Consider the following 18,960-nt stretch of genomic DNA (forward strand, 5'->3'; position numbering starts at 1 on the left):
CCCCTCTTCGTCCCCCTTCGTTCTATACGTCTCTCTATCTCGCTCCCTCTGGGGAACAAAAGAGGCCTTATTATACCTCCCTGTCAGCGTCACTCTGTGTCTCACCACTGTACAATCACTGTTTTCTGCAGCTCTACCAGCATGGGGTAAATGGGATAGAAAGAGTGAGAGGTGCAAGTACAGAGAGAATTGGAATGTCTCTGGTGTTCTTTTTTTAAGTGTATTTGTCTGAAGCAGGATTTTTTCCCTTCTTTCTTTTTCTCTCTTGAAGCCTCAACAAGCGGTGTAATTTATTTGAGGCACTCGTTCACATCACACACACGCACATGCACTCCTTAAGTCTAGAGATATCTTCTTATTGGGGAATCTTTCAATAAATCAATGTGACTTTAAACACATTTCCCAGGCGACACGGCTGACCTGATAAGAAGTGAACTAATCTCTTTTGAGGCTGCCGGGAGAGCTTTGAACCAAATCTACTGTGCATCTATCACCAAGGTTATTTGTCAATGGCTGCTAATCCCAGGTAAATTTCCCTGGTTTTATATCAGGGTTCTCATGTCTGAAGTTTCTTGGCCTTGGGAAAATAAGAGCGTAGGCTTACAGAAAGAAGGGGAACAAAAGAAATGTTATGGATTTCAACAGCAAAACAATTTGTTCGGGAGAAGGAAAGAGAGAGGCATGGAGGCACACGGAGAGAGGCCGGATTAATTATTCCTCACACATCGCAGTCAGAACTGGGTTGCAATGCATCCGCTCTTGTCAAATAGTTTGTTTATGTAAAGCCGATCAAAGATCATCTTTCTGTTTTCACCTGACTTATTTTTATTGTGTATGAAGCAGTCCCTGTGCCGTAAAGTTACTCTGATACCACATGAGACATTTTCCTCTGTAAAACTGGTGGATAAAACAGGAATGTCAACGTTTTCTATTTTTGATTACAATGTGTGATTGTTTTCCACTTTGACTTCTATCCAAGTTATTTCTGTGCACCTTGAAGGAATAGTTAAAGTATTTTTTGTTAATCAGGTGCTGTTGAGAGGCTAATGTCAGGTCTTGGCATTAGGAATGCAGTTGATTCTGAAGTAGGTGAGATAGACAGTGAGCGTTCAATAAGCGTTTGAACGTGCTGTTCTTACCTACGTGAGAATGAGGTCTATTATCATCTTAGCAAAATGGGAAAGGACCAGGTTACGGCAGGATATGTCACATTTGGCAAGTCCTAAATGTGTGGTGGGTTTTGCCTGATTGGGAAGGATGCTAATTACAATTAGCGATACAAGCTTCTAACAATTCATTTCTCATCATATTCCTTTAAATTTATCCTAACTTCAAAGGAAACTGCTTAAATGATTCAAAGCTTTACTAGATGCAAAATTTATGATTTTAAAAACACCTGAGTTGCTGCTCAGACTTGCTTCAGTCTTTGGGAAATGAAGTTTCATATCCTCAACTAAACCCCAGAAAAAAATCTAACCTGCCCTTTTAATGCACATCATCATTTTAAAGATCATTAGAATACTATTTACTGATTAATCATATCTTTCAACAAAAATACTTTTTTTTCTTTCTGGATACAATTTTATGTACTTCAGTTTTAACGCAACTTGAGTCATCATGTTCTCTGTTCATTAAATGTGTTTTCCGCTGAGAATCGTTATTTCTTTAAGCTCTTTTGAACCCTCTTCAAATTGACTGATGATATTTTAATTAAGTGCATTTGAGCTCAAAAAGCGATTGAAAAGTCTTAAGATTTGCTTTCTATTTCCAACCATCAGTGTGTTCTAACATGCGAACCCATGAGATGATTCAGTTTCTTTTTAGGTACCGTGTTTTCACAAAGTTATGTTGTCATCTGTCATGTCTGTTCAGCCAGGAAGCCAGGCTTTCTATTCATCTGTGGAGCCAATTATCCAGACTTTGAAACAAGTGTTTGGACAATATGACAAATAACATTTTACTTTTGCCTATCACACGCACACGTTTGTCCCTTTACACACACTTTTTGGAATAAATAATTGATCGGGGAATGTTGGAAGAACCTTTTTGCGCTGATATTTACTGTGCAGCACTGCCTCACGTGGAAAGAAACTTTTCCTTGAGTTCATTTTTCTTTTTCACATTGGTCTTCAAGTGTTTTTTTTTTCTTTCTTGCCATTCCCCTGAAGCCCCCACCCCAACCCCCATCATCTCCCCCCTTCATGTGTGCTGAAGATCATGGAAAATCTCTTGCCATATCTGTCATCTGTCACGCTCTGTGATGAACAGTTTTGATCTCTCACTCGGCTGTTTATGGCCGTTGTCAAGCAGGAAGGAGTCGTAGCCGTAAGTGCTTACACCAGCGTGTAAATAGTTTGACGTGTGGCTCCGTAACAAAGTTGCAGGGGTAAATAAGGAGCCAAACAACCAAGTAGAATTGCAATTAAGTTGTACGTCTGCATTATGAAATGTTTGGAGCAGCGTGATTTCTGTCCACTCGTTTTGCATTTATGAGTCTTGATACCGAAAGTGTGTTTCTTTGTTCCAGGGAGACTTCTTGACTGTGGGGGATCAAAGGGTAAATAGAGTGTGTTATGGTTAGCACTTAACTACACACATGTGGACGCGCTGTACGGTGGGATGGTGGAGAAATATGCCGAGGATACTGTGATCGCTGCTCAATTCTTCCACTGTGAGGTCATGGTGTGAAGGGCCAAGTCAGATGGAAGCTGTCCTGGAAGGAAGGCTTTCACAGCTGAATGGAACAGAAGTCAAGCATTAACATTCAGACATAGAGGGACAGGAGGCACAAATGGCTTCCTTCTACGTGTCCCCATTCAATTAAAAGAAAACTTTTATCAGAACATAAGCTACATCAAAATATATTACATATTGTTATGAGTGAAGATTTCTTCCTACCTGAAAGTGAGGTATTGTCATTTTGTTTTTGTTTTTTTAATGCCTGGAGTTAATCACTGTTTGGTGGGTTCTGTTTCTCCGCCTGCATTTTGATTCAGTTTTTCTTTGAGATTAGTAAAAAATAATAATTTGACTGTAGTGAGAGCTGGTCACAAGCTCTCTTGAAGATGTTTCAGTTTTTTTGTTGAGATTACAGCATCTTCCTGATAAAGATTGGATTTTAATATAACCCATTCTTGCAATAGCGCCTTTAATACAAATAAAATCAGATTCTGAGGCTTTGTCAAAGTGGGAAAAAAAATCCTTGTTGGTCATTCAAGTTAACATGAACTGTTTATACAGTAGAAACAGATCCTACAGAACATCTCAAAATGTAAAAAATTTTTTAAAAAATTCAAATGTTACCGTTTCATGGCACACACGCTTTCATCACAGGTTTGGCTTTCAAGAGACATTCTGAACTAGGAAGTGAAATTCGAAGAGGGCTAAAGTGGTTTGTCAAAATGCAACTGAGTTGCAATGATTAGTCAGGGAAAAAGGAAAAAGAAAACGTTATGGTGATTGGTCAGATTTGTGGAAAAGTTTTGAAAATTGCAAGAGATGGTCTTAAAGGCCTTCCTCTGTGCAGCTGATCCGGTCCCCTTGGAGTTATTTATGGTGCTCAGACCTGCTCTTTTATCGGCAATATTCTTATCAGCAGTGTTGTACAATGTGAGCTCCATGTTGATGCAAACTGAAAATATCTCCATGATTTCCTTTTGATTTAATCATTTTTACCACCAGAAATCCTGGTCGGAAAATTAATGAAGTACAATATTGTTTAAAAAAACTGCAAAATATATGTAATTTATTTATTTTTTATTTCTGTAATCTAAAAATCAAATGAAAGACAATATTTGTGGGCAAATTTACAGTTAGAATAAGTCTTGACAATAGTTTTAAATAAAATTTAAAGGTTGCAAAGTCAGTGAGTTTTGTGATTCCTAGTGTTTTATATGAGTTAAAGCTTTGTGAAAATGTCAAATTTTTCTAGCTCAGAATTAAACAAAAGGGGCATCAGCAGCAGCCATGGGTTTAACAGATGCTTCCGGTCATTAGGTCACTCAGAGACAGATCAGCACTGCTGACCAGGAGAGACAGAGAACAGTGGATAAGAGACAGGGTGAAAAACAGAAAAAGAGAAATGGAGAGTGTGATTCAGGAAGAAAGGGGCGTGTGTGTGTGTGTGTGTATGTGTATGTGTGTGTGTTGAGTTGGAGGAAGAAGTGGGGATGGGGCGGTGGAGGTATGAGGGGCGATCTTGGAAAGGTTTCGTATATCATAATTATCCCGTTAAGTAACGGCAGAGCGGCCTCCCCAGGGGAATTTGTCTTAAATGGAAGATTTGCAAGGAGAACGGGTCAGAAAGAGAGAAAAAGAGAAACGGCTTCCAGTCGGCAGGAAATCTTGTTTACATTTACATAATCATATCAACACTCAGTCCTTCTTCATCGTCTCTTTCTTATGCCTTTTCAAAAACAGAAGACGGGGGAAAAAAAGGGAAATAAACAGATGAGGGAGGGCTTCGGGCTTCTCATTGTCGGTGTTTGTTGTTGATGCTCTTCCCCCTCTAACCTCCTCCCCCCCCTCTCATTTTCTTAAAAGTGCTGCCAGTGTTGGCAAGAATGCCTGTTATTTTAAATCTCATGCCAGCACCTCCAACCTCCTCTCATGTCTGTCTCTCTGCCTCATTATGTCCTCTTTAAGTGGGATTTCTCAGACCTTTTGGCCTTTATCCCTTGTTTGGCATGTTAAAAAAAATATCATAAATAAGGCACTGCGTGGCTGTCGACGAGAGGCTTAATTGAGATCTGCAAAGAGCACCGAGCAGATGTTTGTAGCAGCAACTGTTGAATCATCAGAGACTGCGGAAAGCCTATGAAACCATGTTAAAGAGAAGCCAGGTGTTCTAGATTTTTTATTCTCTTTTTTTCCCCTCTTTACATCAAGGAGCGCTGAAGTGCTGATGTGAATGCATTTGTTTAGAGAGTTTCTCGGAAGAGAGACGGAGAAATGAGACACATGGTTTATTAGCAACGCTAAACTGCTGTAAAGTGTCTCCATCTTCATCTAAAGTATATCTGTGGCTGAAAGAAACAGAAGCACGTGAAACAATAAGAAAATGTTATGTTTTTTTTTTGTTTTTTTCTCACTGTCCAATTGCCTTCAAATGTAACTCATCATTGGAGTGTAAAGTGCATACTTATCACTACCCTGATAAGTAATAAAATAGATGAAATGTGAAAACCTAGATAAATTCCAAGATGTAGTAGTCATTTTCAGATGATAAATCAGGAAAAAGTTTAATATATCTATCTTCATTTACATGAAAGGGAGAAAAACCCTGAAAGAAATAGTTTTCTAGGGTTGCTGTTATCTGGTGGTCATGTTGAAAATGATGTTAAATATTATATCATGCCCAGCTACATGCAAGATTTATATTTACCAACCACTTCATTATGTGCACCTTTGTAATTGCTTGTTAACAAAAACTACAAATTAGAATGGCAGCAAGTAAACCTATTTGGTAGGGCCCGGACTTTAGCATAATAAATTTGATTAATTAATTTCATTGCCACACATTTTAAAGCATTAAAAATTGTAACGCCATTAACTGCATTTGTTTATATATGAATGTTCCAACCATTAAAAAAAAATCCATCTGGAATTTTTGTCTTCACATGTTTCCAGTACACCCGCAAATCTGACACACATCAATGGTGAAGTTTCATCTTTTCTTCAAAAAATAATATGAAGATAATTGTTGAGTTTTGCTAAAAGGAGTTAGCCTGTCAGCGAAGCTATTCTAACCTAAAATGCTATCGCAGTGCAAAATGTAGCAGCAGCACAGATGCTAATGCCATCTTCTGATGGTTACTTCTAGAAGGACACTGTGTCACAAAGCCAAAGAGTGAAACCATGAATGCTATCTATTATTTTCTTCCTACTATTTGTGTTTTACACAAACCAACCCAGAGAAACCATTGAAAGACGGATCAGTCATGCAGCCCAAACCAGACGTAGCCTGCTCCAGGTAACACTGGGAGTGAGAGGTAGCTGGGAACTCTTTCAGCTTCCATGACAGTCATGTCTACAAGAGCTTTAACATATGGCAAGTGCCTGCAGCTTGGTGTGCCAAATTGATGCATATGTTGCACTTGTTCACACGGATCCTATCTCCTCCTCCTTAGTGCCGACTCAAGGAAGCCACCCGGCCCTCACAGCCGTCTCTATCGTCACATTCTAAACTGCTGTCATTTATTTATCTGGGACATTTGGGACAATTCCCTCCATGCCACACAAAAAAAATCTCTGGGAACCAGTGACAGGTTCTCTGGGATCATAAATAACTCTGATAGCTGTGTTGCTGAGTTGCGATTATTTTCCTGTCTGTCTTCCTGAGTGTCATATTAATCCCCCTCTGCAGAGATTTGACTTCTTTACGTCTCACTATCAGCATCTTTTTATCTCTGTGTGTGTTTGAGGCCAGCATGGCGCTCCTCTGGTTTCACTGGGTTTTAGCTTACCATTACATTTAAAATGATTCCTCTCCTACCATAACCAATGGTAGTTAAGAACTAAAGGCAATAGGAAGGGAATTCAGCCCACACAACCTATATTTATGAAAATACTCTGTCTTTTTATTTGAGGTTAAGAATTATTATTCCACTCATTCTTTATTCTCCTTCTTAGGCCTGTCCTTAAATAGAAATATTAGAGTTTAACAAAGAGGCACACTTACTGTTGCCCTATATATGCATTTTGCTCTATATAATACCGTCCTATTTGGTACTCTTTCTCTAGTTCATTTTCTCCTCCCTTTGTGATCTACATAGTTCCTTCATAATGTGTCATCATATTGCCTTTGTCTCCCCTCCTCCTCTCCAGCAGTCAAATGGAGGGTTCGGGGGACACATTTACTGGAAGATCCACAGACTGGTTCTTCCTCTCCATCTCCCATCTGGCTCCTTGCCACATTGTATTAGTAACCAGATATGTCACAGGGAGCCACCACACCGGTGCAGAGAACGTTGTCCGCTTGTGGCGCGATGGCCGCGGCTGCCTGATTAGGGCCTCCAATTTTACCCCTGTTGATGCACAGAGAGACCGTCTCTGTTCTGATGTTCGGGCTTCCATTATCACTGCCATCACAGGCAAGAGATGGTGGCGAGGACATTTGCATCATGTGGCAAAATTGGCCAGCTTATCAATGACTGAAATTGAATTTGAGCACTTGTGCCATGACAGGGTGTCACGTAATTGAACAGTTTATTATCGATGTCGTTGCCTCCTTTCTCTTTTTTTTTTGTCTTATGAAAACCGTGAGTAGCAGCAACATGCTCATTTTTACCAAAGCTAGAACTTGGTATGCTCACTGGTTCGCACTCTGTGAAACTACTAGAATCCACAGGTTCCACCACTTGTAAGAAACAAGAAAAGAAGTAGTGTTAATGGTAAATATATCAGGCATGATGTTTGAGGCCTTTATATGATTTTCTTTGTGTAGCAATAAAAACCTGAATGGCTTGCCTTACATATCAATAAATATAGTTGAAAACAGAAGTTTACATACTTTGAAAAATTTATCTCAGAGAATAGCAATTCTTAGTTTTCTCAAAGTTATAGTTGAAATGAACCTGTACCTCCATTTTATAGATATATTTATTCAAATCTTAATAATCCTGATAAGTGAAGTAATAAAACAGCTTTTGCAGGATTTTCTTTGGTTATGTGAGAAGACAGTATCACTCAGGGCGACAGAACCTCCACTGACATCGACCAGCTACTGACAATGCAGTAAATATGCACCCAGTTTCTGCTAAGCAAATGAAAGACAAAGCTGGTAAATTATGAACAATGATGTGTATACACACACACCAGTGTACTGCTGTGAGCTTATACCTCCACACCCACCTCATCCTGGTCTTGGCCAAGTAAAATATTACAGTATCAGACTTCCTGTATCTTCCTTATGCCTTAGTTGGTTTATTTATAGAACTGCACTGGCAAAAGAATTGAGTGAAAGTCAAATATTACACAGCAGGTGTGCTGTTAGGCCCTTTTTTTTGTTTGTTTCTTCACATGGAAGACGAAAATTGCTCCATTAGAGCCAAGGACACGACGCACAGCTCCACCACTGTCCCCGACGGCCTTGTGTGTATCGCAGAAAAACGTGGGAAGGATGTCAGTGTATGTAAACACAAAGCTTCCCAAACAGCAACAGAAAAGGACAAAAACCGAGTGGAGATGACCTCACCTATTCATGCCCGTCAAACAAAAGCTTCCTTTACAGGGAAAGAATGAGCGGGAATGATAGTTTATTACAGAGCTGAAGAGGTTGCCAGTATACATACAGGCACAAAAAAAATAAAATGAAATAAAGTAAGTAAGATAAGGGGCTATTTGCGGAACCGCAGAAACTAAACAGGAAAAAAATATATATATTGTGGAACTTTTTAAACTTGACTACAGACTGTTTCTAAGGACAAAGTGTCAGAAGCATTTAAGATGTGACCTTTTTTCCCCTGCACATTCCATTGCCATTATGCTACATTGTTGCTGAATAAAAGGCTGTATTATGTTCTGCCCCCTCCTCCCCCAGTAAAAGGCCAGAAGTGGACCCAGTTTTTATCTGCTGAACGAATCAATCAGGATTATGTCAGCTGAAAAGAATCACAGACAGCAGTCGCCAGGCCCCACGTCTCTCTCTGTTTCTGAGTGTATGTCGCTGTGTACAGTACATCCCCTCTCTGCGTGTGAAAGGACAAGATGTCCACGTCACAGGACGGCACTTGTTGGCTTAGAAGATGCCCGACTCGATGACAGAGGCGTCGTTTGGGACTCTGAAAGGCCGAAAGATTTTCCTTTAAATGTTTATACATTTACTCCCTCCCAGCTCACCCCTCCTCCCCTTTCTCCGTCCTCTATGGGAGGATTGGAAAAGCACTAATTATCATTTCAGCAGAAATGATTAGGAGATCAAACGGGGATCGAATGCCATTTCCTTCCATTAATGCAGGGGGTTTAGAGTGCCTGTCACAGCCTGGCTTGTCCTATGGCCTGTGGAGAGCAAGAGAAGAGAGGAGGGGGGATGGAGAGAAGGACAAGGATTCAAGGAAAATAGAGAATGGGACAAAGTTTGGCAACAGAAAGAATGAAAGAAAGAAAGGGTCAAAGAGGAAAAAGACACAATATATCTCATTCTGGTGTGATTTAACAATAACATTTTTTTCTTTTGGTAAAGACTATGGCAGCAGTACATGTGTTCTCTCTAAGTTGATGTTTTGACCTGGTCCAATGGAAAGAAGCACTTTTTCAATTATTTTCAATTACTCCAATAGTTTTGAGCTCAGTAGATTGTGTGTGTGTGTGTGTGTGTGTGCGTGTGCGCGTGTGTGTGTGTGTGTGTGTGTGTGCGTGTGCGTGTGTGTGTTGGTGTGCGTGTGTGTGTGTGTGTGTGTGTGTGGGGTTGGGTGTGTGTGTGTGTGTGTGTGCGTGCGTGTGTGTGTGTGTGTGTGTGTGTGTGTGTGTGTGTGTGTGTGTGTGTGTGTGTGTGTTTTGTCCATCAGTGTGGAATCATTGTCTGAGTGTCAAGATGAGGCCCAACAGATTTACTTTCACAAGTGGAATATTACGGTTTTCTCCATGATGCTCCACTTGACATATATATACAAATTTATGTGAAACTGCTTTGGGTTCATTTCAAATGTATTAGACACAGAAATGGAAAAGATAGGAGAAAAGAAGAATGGTTGGGAAAAGGCTTAAAGGGGAAGAAGGAGACAGGCGTAGAGGAGAGAAAGACTTAGGAGAGAATTTAGCCAACAGCCTAGAAGTCTGCCTCTACACCTGCAGAAAGAGAGAACAACAAAACGAAAAGCTCATGGTTAAAACTGCTTAAGCAGTTAAGATCTGAATCCAGCATTACTTTAGCATCCCCGAACCTTGGAATGGGTTCTGTTGGCTCATGTGCTGACTGGAAGCAGTGCATTGACCACAAGTGGGCTCAGACTTCTGGGAGTCAGAGGACAGCAGAGAGGCTCTAGCACTAAGTTATATCCTTGACCTGCTTTTGCCCTCATCACTGTCTCTGGTTTGCTTTCGTACCCAATCCCATCCATATTAACCTTCTAGCTATTGAATTTCGTCCTTTGCATTCTTAGCCAGAGTGGCCTAGCTGTTAGTCGCTGGCTGGTGCCTTGAAGCAAGGAGGTACTGAGTTAGAATCCTGCATGTGTGGGTTACTACTCCCACAGCTCAGAAACAGGCATGTTAAGGTTAATTTGCCACTCTAAATTGCCCTCAGTTGTGTGTGTGCGTGTGTGTGTGTGTGTGTGTGTGTGCGTGCGTGTGTGTGTGTGTGTGTGCGTGCGTGTGTGTGTGTGGTTATAGTTCTCTGTTGCTCTGTGACAGACGAGTGCTCTGTCCAGGGCGTACCCCGCCTCCCCAGCAATCCTGCATGGATTATTAGGCAGCTGTAAGAGATGGATGCCTTGGTCAGTGATTGTAGATTTAATTCAAGAAATTGTCATCTTTACTATGTTATCCACATTTTTGACAAAAAAAAAAACAAACAAAAACACCAAGGAAATAAACAAACCGGTACCTCACAAGGTTCTGTCTCAATCACAGGATCAAGGAGATTTGAGGTAAATATCTGAAAGATTAGAACAGAGAAAGTGAAGCACTGCGGAAGAAGTGAGCGAGGATGAGCTTGTGATTGTCTCTGCACGTCAGATGAGAAAAATGTCAAAGAGAATGTGAGAGATGACCTCTGCGTTCATCACCCATTAATGACCCTGCAGCTCTCAGCTTCATTTTCCCTCTCATGCAAAACATAAAAAAAACATTTCCTCCTGTCTCCAATAGTCATTTCCCCCCGCATTGTATTTATGTATTGAAAAAAAAAAGGTAATAGATCAAGCACATTCCATTATTCTCTTATAAGATCATTAGCAAATATAATTAGATATGAAAGAAAGTAATTTGGAGAGAAGAGGAGAGAAAAGCGCTATCAGGCAGAGAAGACAGATTGTAGCATCAGAGTGTTTGGGCTTAAATTGCTCAGCGGAGGTATTATCAAGCCGGCAATCTTTTAGCCTCAGAAATAGTTTTGGAGACAGACAGCGAAAGATAGAAAGAGGCCACTAACATTGACTTCATTGTATTTCCCCCCCAACTGCAATCATTTTTTTTTATATTTTACCGTCTTTTCCAGTTTCTCTCTCTCTTTCTCTCTCTTTTGCTCTGAATCAAATCATCCTGTCATAGGTATCACCTCGCACTAGACCCCGTGAGTTTGCAGCACAACAAAAACCGAGTTTATAAAAAGAAAACAAGTTGACACAGAGTCATCACAGACAAGAAAGAAAAGCTGGAAAAAACAAAAAAAGCAAATTATCACAGGCAGCAGAAAACAGCTAACCTTCTCTGCTCACTTCTCGTGCGTATTGATTCGGCTTTTGTATTATTTTGGCAACTTTAAAGAGCAGGCATAACACACAAATTGCGACGTGCCTTGAAGCGGCTTCTTGAGGAACCTTCTCTTTGCAGATCTCGTTGTCTCTCTTTCTGCACGTGGCACCTCGCGCCACACACACTCCTCACCGGCGCGCGGGAGTTTTCCTCACTCTTTCTTGCACCTTAACACCGCGCTGTGTTTGTCTAATAAGGATCTGAGCTGAAAGCAGACTGAGAGCACAATAATCCTGCTGCGTTTTACCACAAATTTTCTTTTTTTTTCTTCCTCACCTCTTCTCCTTCTTTAGTAATGCTTTAAGGGATTGAGGGGGGTGGGAAGGGTGAAAGAGGAGGGGTGGGCTGGTGGTATGGATGTGGATTTTTCTAGTCTTTTGTGCGAATCACAGGGAATGGTAACTATAAACATCCTGTATTCATTAAAACCATCTAAAAATACAATTTTGGGAAGGGGGGAGCGGGGGTGGCGAGGGGTGCACTCACTTCCTCGCCGCTCCTCCTCAGTGTATACAAGCAGCCTGTGTTATGCCTAGTGCTGCTCATATTTACATATTTATAAATGCTGGGCTGTACAATGAGCCAGGGCTTTGCCAAGAACAACAGTTTTTTGCAAGTGTCGAGCCCAGATGCCTGTGAGAAGGAACAAAGCAGCCATGAGTAACTCCAGCGGCATGGACAGAGTTCACACAGGTCTTTCATGGCTTTCTAACACCTCATGTCCAGATGAGACAACGCTTGATATATTCTGTCAATTTTCTGTTCAGTCGGATATTTCGACTGACACCTTTGTGTGAATTTAAACAATTCATTTTGTTTAAATGAACATAAGCCCAAAACTGAACTTTTTAAGTTCACACATGGGGCGCTGCAATGCAAAGACAAAATCTTACCAGGAATTTTTGGTCTAGTTTCTAACTCAGATATTTTTGTATGCTTACAATAAAACAAAACTCATTTAAAAGGACAAATACACTTAGGAATGTATTATTTTTTAAAGAATTATTTAAGCCAATAATTCTTGAACATGGTTTAAAAAAAAGATTAGTTAAAAAAAAAATAATTCCACTGGCATATTTTTCACTTAAATTTTTTTTTAAATGTCCTGGCAAAAAAAATCTGCCAGTGGAACTATTACATTTGTATCTATATTCAAGAATCGTTGACTTAAAAAATCATATTTATTTTGCTAAAATGATACTTCTATGTTAGCTTTGCTTTTTTTTAAGTGTACTCAAATATTTGATCTAGAAAAGAGATAAAAATACTTGTTATGATTTTGTTGTATTGCAGTGTGATTAGAGTTGATGTGTAACTGCAAATGTTCAGACTTGTTTTAGATCATTGGAAAAGGTGGAAACCAAGGAATCCAGCAAACGGCATGAAGCTGGAGAGATGTTAGAAACAGTTTGTTACCAACCATGTAGGGATCACAGTAAACCCAACCGCCCCAACTCCTCAACCACCGTTCATCCTGTGTTTTCACATAGAAAAAGCATTGAAACACACTGAAGAACTGCTGCGTGCTACTAATGTTAGCATTCATCTTATTGCCCTCATATTTGCAGTATTTGTGTGTATCAGGGTTTATGATATTTAGGGGTCAGACAAAGGCTGAAATGATTAATCAAATTAATTGTGATCAACTAATTTAATCATTGATTATTTGTTATAAAGACTCAAAAAAGAAATGTTGTTGAATAGCAAATTACCTTTTGCTTTTCTTTCAGCAAAACGACAACCATTTAGCATTTAACATATATACATATGAAAAGCGAATACTAGAGGAAGGCTATACTTTTAGGCAATAAAATGTTCAATTTCTAAAATGCATTATTTTGGAGTTGTGTTTAAATTTGGAGTTGTTTTTTTTTTTTTTATTCATCCACTGAAAACCAAATAAATCAACAAAGTGGATTTATTCTCTCTGTCTCTACACCTGCAAACTCCACACAGTTTGCTGATGTGGAGTCAGAGCAGATGTGGAACATAAAGCACAATTTCATTCAATCTAAATTGATAAAATATAATGAGAGTTTTAGATACTCAGGTTAAATATAAATATAACATCTACTGTTGGAACCTGAACATGTCCTGTCTCCAACATCATCAAACACTGAATGTTGTTGTTTTTTATGCACATAGCTGCAGTTGATGCCACATTGTCCTTTGGGACTATGTTTCTTCCGCTCACACTTCCACACATATCTCCACCACCTTATTCCCGTGCGGTCTCTCCACACAGGCTCAGAGTGAAGTGGTACACCATTGTTCCTTCCTCCATCCCATTTATCCATTCTGTTCAGCATGACACATGTATTAACAGTGGATGGATCCTGGAGCTGGGTGTCCTCACACCATATGTTTTGCTTTCCCAGGTCCTCTCCCACAAAATCCCCACACCTCTCCTGCCATCTGCCATCTCTCACAATGCCACATGAGGGCGCCCTGCTCCTTTATGTCATTACATAGGAATGTGGCATGTGCTGTAAATTATTTCCAGTGACAAGTATGTTTATCTGAATCACGCTGCCATCTTATAACCATCATGTATTCACGCTGCATCTTCCCTCGCCACCCCCAGGGCGCTTTGATGAAAACAAAGAGATAAGCCTTGCATTCATGTGATAAATGAATGCCAGGCAGGTTTTCTGTGTCTGTTAGGTGCATCTGCCGTCTACCCGAATGGGAAATTAAAAACTGTGATGGTGGGGGGGAAGTTATGCTAAACCTATAAAGTTGGCCAGGAAATCTCTTACCCCTCCTTCGCAGCGGCAGTTGTTTGGGGAGAAGGAGCACCATGCTTAAATAATAACATTCCAGGTGGCTTAGTTAATGAACAGTGAAAATCAAATATGGGGCCCTAATCTGGAGCTCGTTACAGGAAGTTTCTTTACAGGGAAGTCACAGGCAGGAAGTGCCCTTGGGGAGAAGCAAAATACTTTTTGAAGATTCAGGGGGAAAAAAAAGGAAACTTTGCTTTTGCTAAAGCTTTCACAGATTTTGCACATCAAATAAATAAAAAAAACAAAAAAACAATCTCATGGCAAAATTTGGCAATGTAAACGAAAGGCTTTTAAAAGAGCTAAATTAGCTTCTCACTGAGGTGCAACTTTCAATTTTGCAATGCCGAGACTAAACAACCATTAAAGGAGACAGGTGTGTTAAATGAACGAGCATGGAAAGCTACGGGAAGCTTCCAGTGTCTTATTTACTGTCTTAGTTTGCCATCTTGTGGTTGTAGCTGTGAATAACATCATGTTAGTCCAGAAATGAATAGTGTGTGCAGCATGAATTTGAAAAAAAATAATTCTAGTTATAGGCTATATACTACTTATTCTACAAATGTTAATGATATCAAAAGGAAACTTTTTTTTAGTGTTATTTTTTAATCAACCGAGGAATTTGAAGGGCATAAGCAGAGTCTTATGAGACTACAGGGGAGGGAAGTTAGTGCATGTTGGAGCTATTTCCTCAGTGAACAGACGGCCGCAGAGTTATTACTCAGCATTGAGTCTCAGAGATGTTTTATCTTGTTATTAACTCCGTTCATTCTGATACCCATATCTGTACTGGGGTGAGAGAGAGAGAGAGGGAGAGAGAGAGAGAGAGAGAGAGAGTCAGGGAGAGAGGGAGAGAGAGTCAGAGAGAGAGAGAGAGAGAGGGAGAGGGAGAGAGGGAGAGAGTGCGCCTCAAATAAACTCGTGTTTTAATTTGATTTTGTCAGATTCATAACGGCAGTTTTAAAAGAGCATGACATGCAAATGTTCTTGGTGGTGTTTTATTGCAAAATAATTTCCAAATAAGTTGCTGAGGGAATGAAAGTGCAAATGTGTGTGCGTGGGTGTGCGTGTGTGTGTGTGTGTGTGTGTGTGTGTGTGCATGTGTGTGTGTGGGAGGGGTGAGGGGAAAGTTGTCGGTGCTTCTGGACGTAATCTATTTCCAGCTGTTTTACAATACTTCATTTTTATTTTTAGTTCTTTTTTTAATTCAATCATTCCGCTCAATTTTCACACTGTCACGCTGCTTGTCACGCTTATTGAGTCAAGTGAGTTGCTTGTAACTCATATGAAACTACTACCCCAGGTGTCATAACTATAATGCATTTCCAGCTTCTGTTTTCAGAATGAAGATATTTTATTTATCTTCAAATAAGGAAGTCACTTTGTACACTACTATGTGCAAGACAGAAAAAAACTGTTTGCAATTAGAAGTGGATTTATTCAATTGATGCTGCAGTTTATTAAAGCTGTGATCTTGCTTTAGTAAACCGTAGTGATTGTTACAGGAAGCAGAAGGAATCCTAAGACAAGCAAATAAAATGACAGGGAGTTTAGATATACAGTCTGACTAATCATTTAATGCATCTGGAATGAATGTTTAGGATTTAAATTAGTTCACATGTAGAAAAGCCTGAGATGTGAAACTAATTCTCCTTGCATTGAGCAGCCATGTCTAGAATATAGACCAATGGGCATTAGTGGCTCCATCAGGAGAGGAGTTACTCATTTACTATAATCAGGCAGATACCAGAGTGCAGAACATGTGCTGTGTTGGAGTTTCACAAGTCCTGGTTGTTCTTTCCTTGCACTTTTTCAGATCATCCCTTTATTCCTTGATCTTCACGTTCTTCATGCCTCAGTCCACTGAATGGTCCTGACACAGAATAAGGGGTTATGCACCAGTTATAATTAAGGGATAATACAGTGTCAGAACATGTGTGAAGTAGAAAAATGATAAAACAGCAGATAATGATAATGACAGCAGCACCACCAGAACCCAAAGAATCAGAGAGAACAGAGACACCTGATCTGATCTGACCTGATTGACATGTTCAACAGGCCTGATAGATTCTTCCATTAAGGATTTCACCAAAACAACCAAATAGAGAGGAAATCCTGGACATACAGTATGTCGCTTTCACATTGTCTTGGTGAATAGTAAGTCACTCACCATGGCTTACCACTGGTATGAGTTGAGAGAATCAACTCATATGATCTAAATCTGAAAGAAGCCCATTCCTCCAAAAGACAGACCACATTCCAGATTCCCGAGTTACAAACTGATTTATCACCTGTTCTATGTAAATCTGGACCTGCTGCTTCGTCCCTCCACTTGAGACCACGTAATCTTTCCCGTTCCTGTTCCAGATGTACTAACTTACTGATAACTAAACCATTTTCATATCAATCACTAGTTTGCATCTGGGCCAATCTATTTTGAACTTTCCTTTGATCATTAACTGGTTATGTAACTTAGAAGACATGTACTAAACTATTTTAAAGCAGCAAGTCTTTTAAATATCACAAACATAAGACTTTACATGATTTGGTTTAACTTGAGTACCGAAGTGAAAAGGTAATTTTACTGAGATTTGAACTTCTTCATAGTTTTTTGTGTGGAGAAAAATGAAACCTCAGTCAAAGAAAGGCACTGATAGTTTGCTACTTTTGCAGATTATCCAACAAAACTTGTTACTTTTCCAAGGAAAATACAGCAGACATCTACATTTTAAAACGCCAAGATAAAATAAAATCATCTTCTCACTACAGTTGTGCCAGACAGACACAAACTCAGAACACAAAAACATTATTAAAGTTTTTTTTATTTATTATTATTTTATTATTACCATACTTGTAATAGATAATTCTCAAACTGTATCCATTAGACCAGTGGTTCTTAACCTGGGTTCGATCGATCCCCTGGGGTTCGATGAGTCGGTCTCAGGGGTAACACAACTATCATTACATTACTAAATCAGAATACCGCAGTCTTTATTATTTATTATTAATTTTTCATTCTCAAACAAGAATGTAGAGCTAATTAAATGATCTAAACAAGACCTTAAAGTAGTTTCAGTTTGTCTCGAAGGCCAACCTGTTGAAACTGTGGTAAATTTTAAATACCTTGGGTCGTTCCTGGACAGTCAGCGCAACTTTGCTGAAAACACTGACTATATTTTGAAGAACTGTTCTCAGAGACTCTACCTTTTAAGAAGACTTGATGATCTTGGGGTGACCCAACTAGACTCTAGTTCTGTCACAACTATGTCTTGAATTTTGGGGGAAAAAATATATTTTATTTATCACTACAGAAGGGCTCAGTGAATGCGCATATGAAACTGGTGGGTTCGGTACCTCAAAAAAGGTTAAGAACCACTGAACTAGACAATCTCAATGTGGACATTGAGATTAGTTGGCACTGGTGGCTCGAACAAGCAGTCTTTTCAAAACTATGCTATGAACCTTTAAACCAGTGGTGCCCAAAGTCGGTCCTGGAGGTCCGGCATCCTGCATGTTTTAGTTCTCTCCCTGGTTTAACGCACCTGGATCAAATGATGGCTCGTTAGAAGGTCTATGAAGAACACTGACATGCTGAAGAGGTTGTTACTACTATCAGAGAGAAATATGCAGGATGACGGCCCTCCAGGACCGACTTTGGGCACCACTGCTATAAACTATCATTATCAGTTCTGCTTTGTGTTCTGCTTTATAGAGAAGTTGACTATTTATTCAGTAAACAGAGATAGGAAGCACTTCGTGCACCAGCAGAAAATTGATGGTGTTTCTGCTCACAGGTTTGTTTGATGCAGGAAGGTTATTGGTGCTGCGCTGCCTCCAACCTTCACTTCCTGTGTCGGTAATCATAAGCTTCTGTGTAAATAATCACAGTTCCAATGAGACAATGGTTTAAAGATTCCTAAACATGTGTTTAGATGAACAGCTTTAATGTTTTTGAGAGCAGAGTTGTTATGGGACGGTGAACTTCCCCTTTAATCTTGGTCCAGTTTCAATTTCCAGTGACAACTGTTGTTGATTAGTAGTCTACAGATTAATCTTCAGCAGGTGACATTTAAAACTCATGTTTAAAACTTTAAGCTGACATTCACAAATGTAACCACAAGATTCAGTGCTGAACAGTTTGTGTTAGTGTTCACATGTTCACAGTGCTAATCTGCCTCTTGTTCTCTCATTGGCTGCAGCACATCTGTGGCTAGAAGAGGAGGACCAGCCCATGACCCATGACCCCGCATTGACCCTCGAGCCCAACCAGTTTAACAACGATCTTAGCCACCCTAACAACCATAACCTGGGTGAGCCTAAGGGGCTGGACATCCATGCTGGAAACAAAGACTAACAACTTCCACCAGAGCGAGGCTCAGCGACGACCACGATGACGACGATGAAGGTGATGGAAGGAGGATGAAGGTTAAATGAAGGAAAACACTATAACAGAGACTTTATTTAAGATGATTTAAAAAAAAAGAAAACTACTACCATCAGAGGGAATGGAAAAAGAGAACTGTTAAATGGGACGTCTAGACAGTGTTTGAATTTGCGAGTTGGACCTAATAACTTTTGCAAGCATCCTCGCACACTTATTAAGACAATGGCAACCTTCCTTTGTGTTTCCTGTGGTCTGAATGCATCTTGTCTTTGTTGTCCTATACGCATTGCTTCTGTTTTCCTTCAGGTCTTCTTTCTTTTCTTTGGATGAAACTACCTGTCTGAAGATGACTTCCTGTAAACTAGCCCTGACATTACCGAC

The 18,960-nt window shown here is 39.9% G+C and overlaps 1 protein-coding gene across 10 annotated transcripts in view; it reads left to right on the forward strand.

The window, feature by feature from the left end:
• Positions 1–18,682, forward strand: part of znf536 (zinc finger protein 536) — a 233,865-nt gene extending 215,183 nt beyond the window's left edge. For all 10 annotated transcript variants that reach the window (XM_081604910.1, XM_081604909.1, XM_081604912.1 and 7 more), the window contains one exon: positions 18,395–18,682. In XM_081604910.1, the coding sequence (XP_081461036.1) occupies positions 18,395–18,549 (155 nt within the window). In that variant the 3' untranslated portion in view covers positions 18,550–18,682. The remainder of the gene's footprint in view (positions 1–18,394) is intronic.
• Positions 18,683–18,960: the final 278 nt, after the last annotated feature.

The sequence above is a fragment of the Poecilia reticulata genome, chromosome 3, assembly GCF_904066995.2.
Source record: "Poecilia reticulata chromosome 3, P_reticulata-male-v2, whole genome shotgun sequence".
NCBI lineage: Eukaryota > Metazoa > Chordata > Actinopteri > Cyprinodontiformes > Poeciliidae > Poecilia > Poecilia reticulata.